Source organism: Erithacus rubecula (assembly GCF_903797595.1).
Source record: "Erithacus rubecula genome assembly, chromosome: 1".
In the NCBI taxonomy this organism is placed as follows: domain Eukaryota; kingdom Metazoa; phylum Chordata; class Aves; order Passeriformes; family Muscicapidae; genus Erithacus; species Erithacus rubecula.
Genome location: NC_136658.1, coordinates 66,452,105 through 66,472,080, shown reverse-complemented (window position 1 = coordinate 66,472,080; position 19,976 = coordinate 66,452,105). Strand labels below are relative to the sequence as shown.

General features: G+C 36.2%; 1 protein-coding gene across 1 annotated transcript in view; it reads left to right on the top strand.

Annotated features, from left to right (window-relative positions):
• The window catches only part of VWA8 (von Willebrand factor A domain containing 8), a 179,006-nt gene that overhangs the window by 116,106 nt on the left and 42,924 nt on the right, over positions 1-19,976 (top strand). Inside the window, exons 27-35 of the mRNA XM_079301747.1 lie at positions 32-140; positions 1,095-1,233; positions 2,950-3,152; positions 9,692-9,808; positions 10,279-10,343; positions 10,441-10,566; positions 11,193-11,302; positions 13,338-13,492; positions 15,217-15,418. Of these exons, the coding sequence (XP_079157873.1) occupies positions 32-140; positions 1,095-1,233; positions 2,950-3,152; positions 9,692-9,808; positions 10,279-10,343; positions 10,441-10,566; positions 11,193-11,302; positions 13,338-13,492; positions 15,217-15,418 (1,226 nt within the window). The remainder of the gene's footprint in view (positions 1-31; positions 141-1,094; positions 1,234-2,949; positions 3,153-9,691; positions 9,809-10,278; positions 10,344-10,440; positions 10,567-11,192; positions 11,303-13,337; positions 13,493-15,216; positions 15,419-19,976) is intronic.

Below are 19,976 nucleotides of genomic sequence, written 5' to 3'. Positions count from 1 at the left end.
AAAATTCATTTGTTCCTACATTATTTGACAGACTGCCATTACCAGATCATAAGTTTATGGGCTACTGGAAAGTTGACCAGCCAGGAAATGCACAAAAGAAAATGCTGTGTCCATCAGAAACTCAAAAAATAGATGTCAAGGTTCGTCTTCTTAAATATTTTTTTTTTATTCCTATAATACTGGTTTTATGTATTGGGATGTGAAGAATCTAAACTGTAATTAATTTCTTCAGGAAAAAAAGAGTGTATACAAGGCATGGTGCTTGTCACTTGTTCTTGAAGTTTTTACACTGACTAGAAAAATTTCCATTTTTATATACCTAGCCCTCACAGTGCAAGGTGTGCTTGAAAATCAGTAAGCTTGGCCAGAAGTTCTTGAAAATAAGTATTTATAAGGATATTGAAAGTACCTTATCTGAAAACACTTTGTAGTTGTTTTGGATGTTTGGGGATGGCCAGCTACAGGCCCCAGATCTCAAATTTTTGGCTAAGATCAGAGACTGAAAAGAAAGCTGGTTTCTGTTTCTATTTTGCCTGCAGCTGAAGTCTTATGAGTCTTTGGACACTGGCAAGTTTGAATCTTAACTTTTGGTACAATTTGATCTGCAGCCAAATTTTCTAAGTCCTTTTCGGCTCTGAGTTCTAGGATTAACTTCAGTAATTATTACTCCAGTGAATAAGAAAAAAACTGTATTTCTAATGTGGTTTATGGAAGAGACTTAAACATTATATATTAAGAAATTGCCATATAATGTCTTTGAAACAGAAATAGTCTGGTATTTTCCTTGTATAAACTGTGTTTTATCAGTACATGATATCTCCTTATGCTACTAAGTGATAATGGTTGCAAACCATGAAAAGACTAAAGAGGAGAGGCACAAGGTTTCTATACTGTAAAGGAAATGTTAGTGTAGATATTCAGAGTTTATAAAAAAGGCATTTCCTTTTCCTTTTAATTTGTTTAGTAATAAATAAAAAATATTTAGTTGCCTATTATTGTTAATAGTATTACAGCATAAAGAAAGTTTCTGTATTTTCATAAAGAATGGGAAGTGAAATATTTTAGGAAGCCCTCATGGTTATTATTTGTTTTAGGGCCCTGTGTACTTAAATATTCAACGCTTTCCAGTGGAACGACATGAAGCCAGGTCCATCAGTTTCACAGAAGAACTTGCTTTTTGGACACTGCCTTTAGATGAAATTAACTTAGTTTGTGATGTCACGGTAACAAAAGGTACAGTAAGAAAAGCTACCGACTTTTGTAATGATCTGCAGTTTTACAAAGAGGTGGGGTGTCCTGGGGATGAGGAAGGACTGGACTGTTGACTTTGAAAGTGCTTACCAATAGCCAGTGACAGAATATAAAAGGACAATATGAGGGATTTCAAGTGTAGAAAAAACATTCCAGTGCATTTACAGTAGTGTGTATTTCTAGATATCCTTGCAGTATAGTAATAATGATAGCAAATGTAATATTCCAATTCCTAGGAATAATACTAGGAATTAAAAATATGGAGTATGGGATTGAACTGTAGGAATAATAACTTACCTTTTTCCATTTTTTTAAATAGTAGGTGAAATGCAAAAATCATCCACTGAAATGAGTGCATAATTTCAATGAGTCAATGGTCATTGTAAGGATATGCGTCTGGCTCAAGCTAAGAGGAAGATGTGTAATTAAAGTAGAACACAGCCACAAAATTGCAAATTTGTTAAATTCGTATGTTCAACACTGCGTTACTTGACAGAAACAATTATTTTACTTTTCTTCTCTCAATTCAGTTTTAATACAAATCTTTTTACTTGGAGAGGGCTGTGCTTTATTTCCTCTGTGCTTATACTGATTCTTTCTCACTGGACCAGACCTGCCTTAGTTACCTCTACAGCTTATGTCCCAGAGGGAATTGCACCATTGGGAATATTCATAAATGTTTATAGAGTTCATCATTAAGCATGTCTTGATGCCTTAGGTTTTTAGCTTTTATATTTTTCAGATCCTGTATTACTTACATTAGTGAATAACCCTGAATTCCTTACAGAGTGTTAGTAAGCTCTCTTCACATTTTAGTCAGACAAAACAATCCTTCCAGGCCTGAGAACCAAAGTCATCATCAGGCCCAAAAAGTGCAAACAAAAGTAAATTGGGGAGTCACAAACTAGGGGAATATGACTTCATTATCTGAAGGTGTAATTGAACAATTAACCCCTGGTATGCAAATAGACCAAACTTATATCTGTCTGAAAAACTTGTGACCATCTTCCATCTTGAGCATAGCCTCTGCCAGGATCTTGCACTGCCCAAGGTGTATCTGTTAAAGGCCTTTAATAAATATCTACTTTATTCTCTAACTCTGTCTAGCCTCTGTTTTAGGTAGCCATTCCAAGGCATCAGTCTAAACATTATTATGCATTATAAACAGATCTTTAATGATCAGTACTGGAATACTTCTCTTTCTACTTGCAATCCAATTTGCAAATATATTAGCATACTTCCATAGAAATTAAACAGAATTTAGGTAGCTTAGTATTGGTTTCAGGAATTGTCTGAAATTATTCAGGAAGGTGGTTTATGTGTAAAGTTCTGTAAATTGTTTGCATTCAACCTATGTTTAATTATTAAATATATTAATTTAAAGAGAGGATAGGATAGAGAAAGAAGAAACAAGATTATAAACAAACAAAATCAGATGAACATACTAGCAGCTGGCAGACACTGCAGTCATGCCAAACAAATGTGTCTTGGACTACTTGTTTAGAGTTAATAGTGTTGTGGCAAGGTTCTGCCTGTTAACATTTAGTTAATATCAAGAGATCATTTCTTTTTATCTCATGTCACCAGTGGTAATTTTCCAGTACTTTTTGCTGTATCATCTGCCAAGTTTATGGCATGTCTGTTTTCAGAAGAGAAATGCACAATGCCAATAGCCTTTACTTTATTTTCTTATTTCAGAAGAGGAACCTGAAAATGTTCTTTATGTTACTACATGCAATCCTGTTTCCTTGTACTTCATGAACATTTCTAGTAAGACTGGATACTTTGTGGATCTTTATGACCTCTTCCCAAGAACAGTTGGAAGTGTCTGGCAACCTTTTGTGACTGCAGCACCACTGGGAAATCCACTTAAAGGTCAAGTGGTTCTACATGAAGAGGAGGTAAAAAAAAATTAAATTTCAGCTAAATGTTCAGTCATGGGCAAAGTAGTATCATGAGGGTATGTCACTGGGGATGCTTTCTCTACAGACTGGACAAGGCTATGTCCTGCTGAATCTCTTACTGTAATTTTTGCTTGGGAGTTGCCTCCAACTTTAGTTTTTAAATGGAGGTTTTCCTCTTGCACCCTTTGGCTGGACAATGTCCTCTTCTATTCTTGAAGCTGAGTTCTATTTGCTTATCTTCCCTTACTGATAGAGTGAGATTGGCATTATGGGGGAAAGGGGGAGAGTGGGTCAAGTTCAGGAGTTTCAGTCAAACTGCACATGTTCGCAAAGTACGGAGTAAAGTGTTTTATACAAAGAAAAGATCTGCTCAAATATTGTCCCCCTTTTACTTTGGAACCAGTATATAAAAGAGACATTTTCTGAGTTCACCAAGTAAAATGTTGCTTGTATTTGCCTCATATTTGTTTTGTGAATCCTTGTGTTTCTTCTTGTGTAATCTGTGAAGTGTTGAGACTAAAAGGAAGACTAGGCAAGCCTTGATATCAGCAATGCAAATTGAGAACCACTGACAATTTCAGTGTTGGTTTGGCTCAAATACTTTTTTATAAACAACTGTTGCATACTTTGCACCTTCCCTTACTGTCTGAATTTCCAATTCAAAACTTATTTGCCCAGGAGTGGGAAGAGACAAGAGTATATAGTAGGCTGCTGATGTTCTTTTTTTAACATTAATAGTAGTTTATTTTGCTACCTACCAGTCATTATGGTTTGACTCAGGCATTAAATCAGTCCATATTGTTGACTGTTTTTTCCTTTCTTTGAATTTCCCTGTCAATTTTTCAGTAGGTGAAAGACTTCAATCTAGAAGAACCTTTCCTACATTGAGTTGGGGTGTTAATAGTTTTCAGTCATTTCTGGTATTTCTGCAATAAGGTTGTTACAGGAACATTTTTCAAGTGTTGCTGCCACTTTCTGGTGTCAGATGCTGCAGTTAAACTCAGTGCCTTATGAGAAACCCAGTTCTTCTGCCTTTGGTAGAACTGCCTATGCAGGTGCTGCTGTCTATTGGATACTTTCCAATGCAAACTGGAAACAGAGGTTACCTGCTTGTTGAACAGCTATAGAAATATCATTTGGGCTATTTTGGGATGCACATACACTTTTTTTTTTCTAAATAATTCTTGGCTTACTTTGGTGAAGTTGATGCAGGAAACTAAAACAGATGGCAGTCTGTCTGGTATCTAAGAATGTTTAGAATGTCTAACACTTTTTAATATAAAGCCAGCAATATTCATTACATACTAAATCTCCAACATTCCTAGCATTTTGTTTTTAATTAAATCACAGTAGCATCTGGTGTCAGAAATGAAGGTTGTTCCATGAAGATTTAGGTAGTTATCTCAGAGTCTGGTTTTGGCTGTACTCATAGAATATACCTTTTAGTGATGGTGTGATAGATACCTTTTCCAGACTCTGAAATAAAATCTGTTCTGTAGAGAGACTGTGGTAGTTCAATGTCCCTTTACAGATGACTTCAGTCATGCTGTAACCTCATATTTTACTCTGACAAAGCTTAAATATTGCCAGTTTCAGACTTGCCTTTCTTGGCAAGTGCGACAGGTGAATACATTCTGTCTGTAAATAAGCCTGTTTTACACTGGAAAACAATACAGAATTAAAATATTCTGAATGTTGTGCATTATCTTAGGACTTTTTATGCATTTTTACCATTAAGGCAGACCTTATTCACTGTTTCTGAAAATATGTTTCATTTAATTCCAAACTTGTTTGCAAAAAGTCCTGTTCTTAGGACACCATTCAAAGTTAATTTTAGACTTATTGAGAACCTAAGCAAGCAACTTAGAAGACAAAAAAAGAAAAAAAAAGAAAAATTATTCTCTTATATGTTGCATGTTCATATCCATGGACTACGTTGGTAATTTATTTGGGATTGGTTCTTAAGTGAGGCATTAAAACATAGGTTAGAGTGCTGCTATTGTAGTCTTCACAGCCACTGCTATCCTTCCTTATGCTGGGTTCAAGTGTTAGGATCTTTAGTTCCCACTGAATCACAAGAGGGATTCTCTAGCAGTGTAATTTTTCTACACAGAGCTTAGGTTTTATTCCTAAGTCCTCCTGCAGTGGAGCCATGGAAAAATCATATGCTTTGTGCACCTGTGAAACAAGGTGGATGTTGCTGGGTATGAAATTTAATCCATTATTATTGATGTTAGCAGATGAGCATATGGTCTAAGATAATCATCTGGGTACCTTCTGTATTTGCTGGGATAGAGGTGACCTGAAGAGCATTTCATCTTAGCTAAAGTAGAACATTTAATTGCCCTCTGGAAGTGCCTCTCTCTTTCCACTGTCTACAGAAGGAGGCTTGGCATGCAGTCAAGATGCCTGCATTTGGGTATACTAAGATCACTGTCAGGTATAATCTCAGAACTTGCAGCATTCGGATGTTAAGAAAAGTGGATTAGTGGCACATCTGCATTTTGAGCAAGGCTACAAGAGTTGTGCATCAAACAAAACAAGAAAAGCTAGAAATATAAATAACGTATGTGAGGCTTTAGAGATTCATCTGTGTTTAGTTGCACAAAGACTAAGAAGTATTAACAATATTTGTAGAAATAAGAACTTCCATTTATTAAATAAAAGGGCCAGTTGACAGCTGCTATTTCATAGTAATCAATATAACCCATTAATTAGACAATACCAAAAGCAGCTTTTTCAATTTTTTTCTTTTCATAAAGGTCTTTGGAGATTAATGTTTCTGACTAAGTTGTAAAAAAGAGCAGTTTTAAATGGATGATAACCTTATTGGAAAATATGAAATGATGATATTGTGGCTCTTCAAATAAGTTTGTGTATTTTATCTTGTTCCCAGATGACATCCACTTAGATTCAGTAGAGCCCTCCAGTGAAATAAAATGAAAAATCGCCATTTCTTCCTGTCCTTTTAAATTAAAATTTACTGAAAGTAAACTCCTCAGGGTTTAAACTTAATGGCACAAGTGGGAGATTTATCTGATTTTATGCCACATTTACATCTTGGAAGAAAGGATAGAAAATTTTATTCCTCATGGTGGCCATTGGTCTCATTGTGTGCAAGCTGTTTTGACTCTTTTTGTTCAGACTAAACTCAAAGAGTTTGAAAGGACTCTGCAGAAATCTCAAGTAACTTCTTTGTAACATTGGAATTGCATTGATCTTTTCAAAGCAGCAATGCCTCTGCCATCTGTCCTCCCTACAAATACTTCAGGGCCTACTCTAAATTCCTGCTAAAGCTTTGTGTCCCCTCCTCCCCCTGTACACTTTTCTTTCTGCATCTATCACATCTACTGCTCAGAAGAACAACTACAGACAGAAAAAGATTTTGATAACTTTTATGCATTAATTTATATGGGGTTGTAGGAACAAACTGCACATAGAGAATTGATTTGCCCAGAAATTAACAGCACATTTCCAGAATTTTTAAAAAGCACTTTACTGTATTGAAAGGCTACAACTGGACAAACAGAGTAACCTACAGGCTACCTTAGGGAGCATAACAAGCTTTGTTCAGGCAATGTCCTGCTGGCATCCTTTAACTCTGCTTTTATCTTTCTTGGTCAGGAAGTGGGGTGGGGAGGGAGGAAAATACTTTTCCCTGTCCCACATGCTGCTTCAGTTCTGTCAAAGCTCTCTGATAACAAGGGAGTGAGGGAGTCTGTGGCACAGAAACTGACACAGAGATCTGCCTCACTGACCACATGTAAGAGATGGCAACCAGTTTTTAAAAGAAGATTTCTTTTAACAGTTTGTGATCTGGCCATGATGCACAAGTGAGGATCTGAATATGAAAGTACCAGAAACATAGCAATAGTAACTTCTGTAACCTCTAGTCCCCATGACATTCTGATGTATGTCATCAGAACAAAGGCTGTAGTTTCTTATATTTTTCAAAAACTAGTTATTTTCTTTATATTGTATAAGACTTTCCTTTTCTGCAAGTACACTTTATAGTAAAAGTCTGCGTATAAAGAAATGTAGGCACCTTCTGTAGAATGGGAGAAGGCTCATTTTTCATAAGCACAAAGCTTATACTACTACTCATTCTCAAATCACTGATGTCTCCAACACAGTAAAGTCTCCCAAATAATCTGAAAGACACCATTTGCATTAATTAAACACCAGCAACCTACTTGTGTACATTTCCCTACCTCTGAAGATGTGACAGTTTGAGTCCCAAACCATAAATTCTTGCAACAGACTTTTTGCAGTTGAACCTGATGAGCAGTGCGTTAATGTTTCTGTCTGTTCCTATTATTTACAGTGTCAGGGTTGTTGTGTTTCTATATTCAAGGGATCCTTGAGTAGTTCTAATAGAAAAGGTGGGACAGGATGCAAGAGGATGTATGATTTCCCTGCCAATCTAAGGATCAGCCTCAGTCTAAAGCAGACAGTGTATTTGCAAGCTTGCTTGCTTGCTCAGGACATGAACATTGAGGGCAGAACAGGTCAAAACTGACAGTGAGTTTGGGGAGAAGAATACAAGAATTTTAAACTGAGTTACTTGCACTGTCCCACTCTGAAACTTCCCCAAGCTCTCCCCTCTGTCTGCAAAACCATAAGGAACAACTTCCCATACCAGCAAAATGAAGTCACGGCCCTATTTGGTTTAAGAACTTTTTAGAGGAAAATGCTGGCTAAAATAAAAACAGCAGTAAGGAAAGGAAAACTTTGCAGTAACTAAAAATAAAGGCACACCACTTCACAAAATTGGTTATTGCATCTGTCCAGAGTTTGGAATTCCAGACACTGGGGTCGAGAGGTCGCCCAAAGGTTACTTTTCTCCCAGTCAAGAACAAACAGAGCAGAATTGCACACCAATGTCTTCTCCCAGCCCACTTGAAGAGTTGCCAGAGCTGCTCTTGGATGTGTTCACAAGTGACGCAAAAATCTATTCTTGAACACAGACAGAATATACATCAGTCACTTAGCACAGAAGGAAACCATTAACATCAAAAGGGGTGGAGTAGAGAAGCTTTTTATATTACCAACTGGTATCATAAATTTAACACTAAGTGGAAGAATATAATTGATTCGTATGTGTTCTTTATCTCACGTGGAAGTCTAATGCTGTTTCATAATTGTATAAATGAAATATGTCAGAAAACCAAAATCCAAAGCAAATGTCCTATTTTTTTCCTGAACCATATTTCTATAATTTCAGTTTGTAATACATAAGCAAGCTTCTTTTTTTAGAAATATTGAACTTGAACTGAAATTCCCAAATGCTCCAAATAACATAATATTTTAAATATTTTACCATATTTAGCTTCAAATTACTGTCATTATTAAAGTCAAGTCTCAAAAATATTTCTAGTGAAAGTATGAAGAGTCCCCAGAAAGAACAAAACTGCTGTGACTCAGATTGTTTGTATTTGTTTTATTTAGGGGAATTCGTGGGAATGTATGTTTTACTTCCTTAACGTCTTTTGTGCGTTATTGCACATGTTGTACGTAGGCAGTTTACTTTTAGTAAGTCCTCGCAGAACCTAATGTCCTTGCAGAACTGGATGTTTCCTTGAATGGCAAAGAAATAATTGAACCCAAGGCCTAATTAACTTATTCCTTTTTACCTTTTGATTTCATTTTATGTAATTAAGGCTGTCCCTGAATGATTATTGTCTTGAATTCTTAGTTAAACACATTAGGAGCAGCTATACTCCTTTGCAAAAAGAAATGTTTAAAAAGCCCCCATCATTTGATAGTATGTGTTGACCCTTGGGCATTGAATAACAAATGAGAAATCTGAAGTTCAAAATTTAGCACACCATATTTTCATGTGATATATGGAGATTTGCACCATCCCTGTCTGCTTCTGGTCTCCCATCTTTTTGAGTTGTCCTGCTGTCCTCCAGCAGCTGTCCTACCTCTGACAGTATAAGCTGTCAGAGAGTGCAGGCCACAAAAGGATTGTCGCACCCTGGGATATTTAATAGCCTCCACAGTATCAGGAGTGTGAATTTGGAGAGAAGGCACTAAGCTATTTCTTCTTTCACCAGTTTGTCACCTTCAGTGAGACTTAAGCAATAGGTACAACAGAAAAATGGTAAGAAAACATAAAAACTGAAATGAAATATTTTAGTGACTTGACAGAACTAATTGGTATGTCTCTTATCTGTAGCTGCATCTTAGACATAAGCCATACTAGTCCAGTTCCTAGAGGTTATGCAGAAGTGAATGTGATATGTATAGCATTTTATCTATACATTTAGATGCTATTAATAGATACTATTATATCTATACAGTGGAAAAACTGCCATATCATTCCAACCCTTGCATGTACTTAACCTCTTCAATTCGGATTCTCTACGAACTTCAAAATGAGCCAAGAAAATCCAGTTTACGTTTTGCAACAAAATCTAGATCGTCTTTTCAAGATATTCTAAGTGGCTTGAGTTGCAAAAATCTTTCAGATAGATTTGCTGTAATCTCTTAAACAAGCTTGAGATGGACATGGATCTGCTTTTCATTTACAGAGCAATGTTGTGTTGTTGCTGGATACAGGCAACAGTTCCCTTCACCGACTTGTACTCTCACCAGATGCTCAAGACTCTCCTAAGAGAACATCTTGGTGGAGCAACAAAGAAGAGACAGTAAGGAATAGCACCTACTCCTATTATACTAAGTTTTTTAAAAAGCAAATACCAGTGTTGGATAAATAGGGTCATTCAGTTTTTCCTGGTTTTACAGCCCAAGCATTTAATTGTTTACTCTTATGTATGTTTAAATGTCTTACACATAAAATAGCATTGTTATGGAATATTGATATAAAAAATATAAATAAATTTTATGAAGATGCATCTTTAAAATATCCCTTTTCAGGGCTAGAACTGGAAATAATGGAACATTTTGTTGCAATTAATTATGTCCAAAATAATGAACTCAGTCATGATACAATTAATAACTAGGAACAAGGCAAGCTAGATAGCATTTTGAGAAGTAATTAAAGCTGTGGATTCTTCTAAATAAAGAAAAAAAACTAGTGCACTTTCAGAGGAGTCAGGGAAACTCGCTGGGGCAAATCTAACAAACACTAATTGTCCTATGATGGATTTTTATACAGAGCAGCTACAAAATGTGCCGAGAGTTTTCACACAAAAACTGGCTGGTGTTCTACAAAGAAACAGGGTGAGTAAATTATGCCCTTGTATTCAATTGATTTATATCAGATCTCCTTGTGTATATCCCTATCTGATTATTCTTTTCTTGGCTTCCAATTTTATAGAAACCGCCTCATTGTACTGGATGTATTGGAGGGTCAAACTCACACCATCTCACTTCCAATCAGCCTGAAAGCTGTTTTCCTGGTGGCTGAAGACCGGTGGCTCTTGGTGGAAAACGAAACAAATAAGTCAGTTCAGGCTAGTTTTCTTGATGGCATTATTTCTTGTGTTTCATTTGTTTTCAGGAGTTTCACACCTGGTCTCAAACTTGGTTTTTTTTTTTTTTGTTTGTGAGACTGGCTGGACTTAAAAAGTGGATGTTTAAGATTTGCTCTGGTGGAAATGCAGGTAGACTTTTAGAGTAGGAAGTTAAGAGGATATTCCAGCTTCTGAAAGTCTAGACTAACTTTGATTATATATGTGTTAATATTAATTTTAATGAGGTGATATTGGTCTTTAAAAATCAGAATGTTGGTGGACCTATCTCTGGAAACACAGATGTTATCCAGAGTTAGTGCTTGTTTCCTTTACTTAATTACATGATTACATGAAAGTAGTGTTTCTCTGCTGTCTCATTTTTATAAATGCAGACCAAATGAAAGGGTGGAAATAGTTACCAGAAGACAAATCTGTCACTTGCTGGCTTACCCTTTCCTATCTCACAGATGTTTGGGAAATTGTATTTATTTTAGCAAAAGGTGTTGATAACCTTGTTTATAAAAATGTAGAATGTTTTCACTGTTTCAGAAGATAAAAGTCCTGTTTAGAGTGACAAGAGTAATCAGGAATTATTATAAATGTGTATCTTTTACAGGAAATTTCTTTTAACCAAGCGTGCCCATATGGAAGCTCAAGACAAGGAGGTTTGCCAGCTGCATGCATTGAATGAAGAGCCAGCTGACATGGGATTTGGCTTAACAGCAGGTACTGAATGCAAGCTTGGCTAGTTCCTTTTTTTGTTCTTTCTGTCATTTCTGTTTGCAGCTGAACAAACAAGACTCTTTAAAGGTCTAAGTAACCATCTTTCTGATTCTGTTTTTGCCCCCTTATCATGTTTGGTTAATAATAACTTTTCTCAAGGCATGGCACATTCTATACTCAAACTTCAAGTTGTTTGAATAAAGCATTTTTGTTTCATTGTAGCATTCAAGACCCTCAGTCATGGACTTTCAGCAAACAGACAAGCATGTAGAACGGAAAAGGAAGAAAGATGACTAGGCAGGAATTAGAACAGGAATAGAAGGGAACAAATATAGTAATGATTCCAGGCTGTAGACGGTTGCAGGTCTGCTACTCAACTCAGATGAGCTAGAAAACATTTCTCGACCCTTAGAAAAATGCAAACCACCTGCTGTTAAAACAGAGCAGAAGTCACAGTTTCTGTAGTTCTGTTGATAGCATGCAGGAGACCATTGGGGCCATCACACTTATGTTAAAAGATAGGGGGTATTTGATCAGTAAAATTCCGAGATGGGGTGCCAGGCATTGAGGTATGCCTTTCCTTACAGTAAGAAAGAAATCTGCAACAGTTAACATTCTGCCTGGTAAGATCTGTCTATCTTCAAATCTGATAGCATTGTCAACCCTGAGCATTTGATCACAGTGCACAAAATCTTTAGTCTACTTGGTTTAATAAGGCTGGAAGTTCATGTGCATCCCACCTAACAGTTCATAAGTTTTGGTCACTATGTATCAGAGAGATGGAGGAAACAAATAGAGAAACCACTTTATATCTCTTAAAGAAGGAACAAGTTTTTGCTCTGGTTCTTGTGGCTAGTATAACTAAGAAAAATTAGATTAACACAGTGTAAACATGGTACAAACAAATATTATTGAAGAATAATGGGGCTTTGTTTACATAAACAGCAACCAGGTGGATACCAAAAACTAACCATAGCCTAAATATCCAGAATCCATTTTAATTCTTGTACAGTTTACTCTACCAACTTATCAAGCGTTATCAGAGCACAGTAGTTTCCTTCCTCTTACTACCTTATTTAGAAACCATTCTGGAGTATCATCCCTCAGATGGATAGAAATGTTATTGTAATTTCCAGTCTCAGAGTATTTGTGTGCAGTTTATTGCTGCATGCTTTCTGTGCTATTTTTATCCTTTGTTATCTTGTTTCTTCTCTTCCAATCTGAAATGTTATCATATCCCCTGTCTACCTTTTTCCAAATCATCCAACAAACCCCAAATGTAACATCTTCAGCCTGTTCTTGTTCTTTGAGGCAGAATCTGTGGCAGTAGGACTAAAAAAAGCTAGGCTGGTGTGGGTTTACTGCTGGCCCAGACCATTTATCCTTTGAGGGAGGACAGATTTTCTCCCACTGCCATGTAAATAGGATAGTCTTGTGCCCATCGAAGTGGAAACAGTACAGAACTAAAGATAGCAGGTTCTGACTGTGTTGGTAATTTGAGGCAAGGTAAAGGGCTCTCATGGATGCACAGAATAAAATTTACTTTTTCTTAGCTTAAAGAAAAAAGAAAGAAAACCAGACAATTATTTGGACAGAAATGCATTGCAAACAACATTATTTAAATTGCAAAGACAACAAGAGACTCACCAAGAAATGTCACGTTGACACTTACCTGTGCAAACCTATATTTTGATTCTTGGTGCATTTGCATTATAACAACTTTCAATGAGATCACATAATGTTCTGTTCTATTCCGTAGGCTTCCTGCCTCATTTGTATGGTAGAAGGCAAAATTAAGTGGTATAAGCAACTACAAAGCTAGTATTTCCTGATTTTAAGTACTTGACTTTACAAAAATGGAATTACTTCCTTCTCCTCTGTGTTACAGTATAGTATAATCAAATCTTCTGCTTTTTAGTAATTTTATGCTCAAAGTAATAGCCAGTGTTCTATGCTCAGCACTCTTACAGTTAATATTGTTTCCTATTGCACATCTGGATGTAATGACTTTCATTTTGTTTAATTTTATCCTGTTTAGTGTCAGAACTGTGTGTGCCTCAAGCAGTTTCAACTGACCAGCTATCTTCTGAAAACCTCAGTGCAGCTGTGGGACAAAAGATCAGCTCCCCCAACAGGATCTTCTCAGATGAGCATAATTATGCTACTATTGTTATTGGTTTCCCAGACCTCTTGGTAAATACTCAGCATTATTGTTCAATGAAATAATATGGTCTCATTTATTCTGTAACTCATTAAGTACCTGTTTACCAAATGATTTGGAAAGAAGGGAATGGCAGCAAGGGAAAAATTCATGTAATGTACACCATTTTTTATAGCAGTCTAATCTAGAGGGATGTCAGTGGTTTTTTAGGTAATATGAAGTGGGAAAATACAATGCCTAGCACAGACAAAATTCATTTTTTGTAAGCTCTGAACAATGCTGGATAGAGTAATATTTTTAAAATCATGTTTTTTAGTTAAGTTTTTTAATTAAGCATAACCTCTGAGAAAAAGGATAAGTGTGAATTTTTTGCCCAGTGTGCAGCAGGCAGCAAGACTAGATAAAGAAAAAGAAAAAAAGATACAGAAAATTATAGCAAAACTATAAAACCTCTTCATTTCTGAATAATGTATCTAAGTGTAAATATTGCATGTAAGTGTGCTCACTGCCATGACACAGTTAGAAAAGGACCAGAAAAGAAAGTGAAACTTAGCAATTTAATGACTAGGGCTGTTGCAAGGAGTAAAGACAAATACAGGGAAAATACAAGCAGTATGTTTAATTCTTTGGACTTTTTTTTTATATTTGCTGCCTAATGGTACATAAAAAGGGTAGTGTTTATGGAGTAAATAATTGTATGTCATGTTTATTTGATAAATTGGGGCAAATTAGAAAATATAACAGACATGCATTTTGGGAAAGCTAAATGACAGCAGAAAATTCTTTGCAATCCAAAATGATTCAAAAATATGTTCTTGTCAATAAGACAGTCTTTGCAATTAGCTTTTGAGGTTTTCTTGGTTTTATATTACCAGATGGTTTATTCAAGCTTTTCATATTACTTACAACAATACATGTGAGTTTATTGCTGGGAAAGGGAGGTGGTCTAGAGGAGGGAGTAGTAAAGAAGCTGCACACTTCAGTACTAACACACAATGTGGGTGGTGAAGCACTTTTGCCTCTGCCTGATTTAGAGCTGGGTGCCATCTTTTTTCATACACAGTTTTAGATATCCATGTGAATTTCAAAGAGGAACTGCTAAGGGTGGGTGTAAGAGTGATGGGACAAAACTTTCAGTATTTCAGTACTTAGTGCTAGTGGTATAGGTATTTAGTATGAACAAGGTACCTGAGCTCTTATCTGTAATAGAATTGCTCAGTTTACCAAACACTGAGAACTTCAAGATGATTGTTTATGCCAGGTTCTTTCAACCATAGTGGGACATGAAGCCAATGGCTTTCATGTGGAGACCTACACTTGAATCTCTGAACCTGGAACTATGTTCCAGCCTTATAGCTTAGCTTTGAATTTGTTACTGAAATATCTGTTTGTATTTATCTATATATTTATCTATATTAGTGGAAACCTAGCAGTTTTTAGATAATTTGAATCCAAATTAGCTTTTTTCAATGCTTTTTGTTCCTGGTTCAACTTAAAAAAAGTTGATTCAACTTCAGATCTTCAGAGCATCTTAATGCCTAAAACTCATGTAGATGGTTTGTATGTTTTCACCCCTATAGGAGTTTTTGTTGGCAAAATAATCTGGGTCATTCATTGACATGGAGTAGCATAAGATGTAACCACAATAGCCACATTTTATGTAAAATTAAATGAGAAGTGGAACTTGTCAAGAAGTGTTTGTTCTTAGATTTAATAATAGTAATGTTTTCTTCAGTAGACACCTTCTCTTTTGCAGTCTCCCAGTGAAGTGTATAGCTGGAAAAGAAACTCCTCTCTGAGTCACAAACGTGCTTCTCCTTCTGATCCACTTTATTATGGAGCCCAGAGGAAAACAGGAGCTGCAAAACAAACCAATTGTGTTACTTTATTGGCTTCTAATCAAATAGTCAGAATTTTAGCACCTGGAGATGTGCCTCTGAAAGACATTTACCCAAAAGGTAAGAGGTTCATATACTTGTGATGCAGCACACGTTTTTGTTTTTTTTGTTTTGTAATCTACTATCATTCGTTAATCTTTCCAGAATGTTCTTAAATAGTTACAAAGCAAGTACTTGAGAAGGAATGAGTGTAGTTGTACTTTGTTTTAAAATTAACTTGGATCTTACCAGCCTGATGAATTATACTTCTGAGGAATTAACAGGGTTTCTACACTGTGGATATCTCAGTAGATGGGATTTCCCTCTGTCTGCAGAAGAAACCCAGTTAATAGAGTATGATCATTCCAGTTCAGCAATTGGCCTTCACTAATATTTCCAGCTTCTGCTCAGCATCATACAGAGATGCAGTGATAAACCTGTTGTATGACTAACTCAGAATTCTATCCCCAACAGGGGCAACAGGGAAGATTATTTTGGAAATGCACGTGAGCCTGTTCCTCTTCTTTGTCTTTCTCTTCACACTTTCTCAATATTTGTGCTTGTTTTGCTGGAGATGTTGCAGAGGGCATCCCTTCCTCAGGCTTTAAATCTTTTGTGGCAGTGTTGTCTACAAGTTTATCTGGTGCCCCTTTGAATCTGTGCATCTCCACAACAAACTCACAAGTTCATGATTTTTTGTGATCAACTGATCTCTTAATAGGTTTATCCAATGACCCTTATTCTAGCATTGCAGGCTTGGGAGAATAACAGTTCTGCCTTCACCTTAACCATCACCTTCATGACTTGGCAAACTTCAGCCACTCTTGCTTTCTCTCCAATCTGAAGAGACACAGACTGTTTAATTTTTCTCCTGTTCAAGAGAATGGTGCATGAACAACTTCCACATGCAGCTAAACCATTCTCCATTTTGACACAAATAAAGCAGGTGTAGACTACAGATGTTCAGACAATTTTATGCTTCTGTACCAAGCTTTCTGTTATCATTATAACTTTAGCTTCTTCAGCCAATTACTAAAAATATGCCAATTAGTGCTAAATAAAAGCATTTGTGAGTTTCACATTAATTACCTTTAGGAATCTCTAAAGTTCACTATCAAAAGAGAAAATGCCCAGAATATTTGCATATGGTAGAATGGCTTGATTTCATCAGCACAAGAAGCTATTTCTGATTTAGTCTCTGTGTGAATTCTCTGTCCCAGAATAAACATTTTATTCCAAATTAATTCAAACAGAATGAATGATCTAATCTCCCTGTCCTCATTTAACACAGATCAACTTCCCTATGTAGAGAAACCCTTTTATTTATTACCAAGAGGTTAAAACATTTACTTAACTAAAGAAGCCAAGTCAAGGATATCAACAGGGTAGAAAACTTCAGTTACCTCCTTTTGTAACTGAAGGAAAGATTACCTCTTAAAAATATTAAATTGAATAAAGTTAGTTGGAGTTAAAATCTTGGAACTAATTGTACAACTTGAGGCTGAATCCTCTCATACTTTATAAACAGCAGAAGGGTCAGACTGGGCCACTTTCTTTCAAGCCTTTGCAGAAAAAAAACCAAAACCCAATCTGAATCTGAAGTAGATGTTTTAGAAGGTAATCTTCTGAGCTTTTGTTAAAAGTAGTTAAAATTAGTTTTCTAATTTCGGAAGGAGTGAGATATCTTCCCTCAGTGCTTCCAAAAGATACCTAAATTGAGATCTTGACTGCTATTTCTAAAAGCCTTTTAAATTGCTGTGCTATGTAACACCTTGTATTGCTAAATTATCAAAATTACAAACCAGGGGTCATTCTTCATGAATCCAGGATACCAGTAACCTGAGCATGTTATCAATCTAAGAATTGGCTTCTGTCTGACCCAACAGTTTAATCTTTTTTCTCAGCTGTGATGAAATATATTTATGAATAGAGATTGATAGCTTTAAATGTATAGAAAGGTGTATGAGGTTTGTACAGTGTTTTATGACCATTTTTATATTGAAAGATTTCGTGCCTTGAAGATTGTTATCATTGATTTTTCTTTTTTGAATGATGTTTTAATTTAAGAATTACAAAGACTAATTTTAACTGAATCATGTTTAATATAACCTTACTGTTTTAATTAAATAGGACCTGAGCAAGACTCTAGGTTTTCTGTACCATGGCTTTTTTCAGGACTTTTTCAAGACATTTCCATTTATCAGTTAGTGGCTGGATTTTCTAGTGGAGGAGGAGCTACGAGGAAAATCCTACGGTGACCTGTGCTACACAGCATGTCATGAAAAAAATTGAAAAACTAATTAACACTGAAGTAATAGTGCTGATGTAGTTATTATTCATGGTAGGAAGGATTTACCATGAAGAATTACAAGAAGGACTACAATTCTGAATCTGATAGGAATAACAGGTGGAATTCAGTATCTGTAGGAGATAGGAAAAAGAAAAAATCCTAATTCTACATCAAATAAGATAGGCGTGATGAGAAATCTTATTTGTTTTGCTTTCACAATAGAGGGTTTCATTAAGATAGCAGTTCAAAGCTCAGGAGCATTTGTAAAAAGCAAATTAAATGTTAAGAATTACTAGGGAAGAAACAGAAAAATGCAGAGAACCTAATTTTGCTGTTGTACAAATCCATGTGTCCTTAACACTGTTCAGTTTTAGTCCTCTATCTCTAGGTGAGTAGAGCCTGAACTGCAATAAGATCAGAAAAAGACAACAAGGATGAGCAAGATCGTGTTGGCCTACCCTCCAACATGTGAAGACAAGATCAGGAAAAAGACATATGGTAGAGTCCTCAAAAACACATACAGTATGGAGATGTGGTAAACAGCTGCTAGTTTGGAAGTTGTTGGTGGCTTGAGGAAAAAACCATGTGCACTTGTCTGTTCTTACACATTTCAATCATCTAACTACTCCTGGAGACAGGATACTAGATTTGAGGGACCTAATATTGCCCTTATTATGGCACACATGAAAAATATTTCCAAGTGAAGAAGGGAAGACAGAAAAAGAGAAGCATGTGACTTTGTGCTCACTTGGAAGGTGACATAATAAGGTAGTAGCCCTTATGATGCCCATTTGAGATTCTGTTCTTGCAACCTTCTCTACTAGGCTGTTGTTTCTTCTGGAGTTTGCCTCTCAGTCTCACTAACTGACAGAATATTTGATTGAATACAGTCTTGGTCCCTTGAAATTCAATGTTGCTTATTCCTAATTGTGCTCCATTGTTTCTGTGTTGGAAACCTGTAGTTACTTACCCATGAAAGTTGTATCCTTCCCTGGGAGATGGTAAAGGCATCCTGCTACGTGAAATCAATTATGTGTCAGACCCTTGAAGTTCTTGCCCTATTGTCTTCTGTTGCCTTTGAGAAGTTGTTTTATTTTTTTGATTTTGTTTCCATATCTGTCAGATTTTCTTTCTCATCTTCTGGGACAACTGGTCAGCTCTGGCATACAGCCTTCCATTTCTATTAATAATTCAAAGTACTCAGCCAAACTCTAGCATACTCCAATATGTATTACTGAAGCTGTTCCAGGAATAATAAGCAAAGAAATAATTGCCTATATGTTTTATTGGAACTGTAAACCAAATTATAGTTATATTTTAAAATAAATTATAACAAGTAATAATTTCCCCAAAGACTGCCAAATAGATGTATGGACACAAGATATAAACTCAGACAAGAGATCACGGCAAAATTCAACAAAGAAGAATTAATGTTTATTCTAAAAACAAGACTGTAGAGATGAGGGACTATTGAGATCAAATATTTACTTGGATTCTCAACACTTTCTATAGATTAACATAAAATAACAGCCTATTAGTGAGTGTGTGTCTTTGTAAGGATGACAGTAACTGGAACAACATGTGGTGTAGCACACAATGTTACCAAAACAGCCTTGACACATCATCTGGTCCACCTCTTTATATAGGGACAGGATGACGTGTAGTCTCTTCTTAACTGATTTTTGTCAAACAATTGGCCTATTGCATTGCTTCATTCTCTTTGTGTGAGAAAAGCTTTTTATGGTATCCATCTTTCTCTAAACAAAACTGAGTACCTCATGTCACCGTCACTCAGGATGATATTGCTCTCTTTTTAATGATCTTCTCTATAGGATTTGATGTGTTTTTAAAAAAAAAAAAATCTCTGTTTATACAAAAAAAAACCAAAAAACCCCCAAAAAAACAACAACAACAACAAAAAAACCCTGACATTTGTCCTTATAATCCATCTGTTCTGACCTTTTTGTCATCCTCAGGACTCTTTCATGTCACAGAATCACAGAATGGGTAATTTGGGAGGGACCACTTGAGGTCATCTGATCCCATCTCCCTGCTCAGCAGGGTCCTCTAGTTACTCAGGATTGTGTCCAAACAGTTCCTCCCCAGGGAAGGAAACTGCAGTCTCTCTGGGCATCCAGTTCCAGTGCTTCAGCACCATCACAGTAAAGTATTTTTTTTCTCATGCTCAGATGCAACTTTCTGTGCATTATTTTCTGTCTGTTGCCTCTTGTCCCATTGCTTGGTGCCACAAAGGAGAGCCTGGTCCATCCTTTAACACCCTTCCTTTAGATACTGACAGACACTGATGGGGTCCTTTCTCAGTTTTCTTTCCTTGAGGCTGAGCAGGCT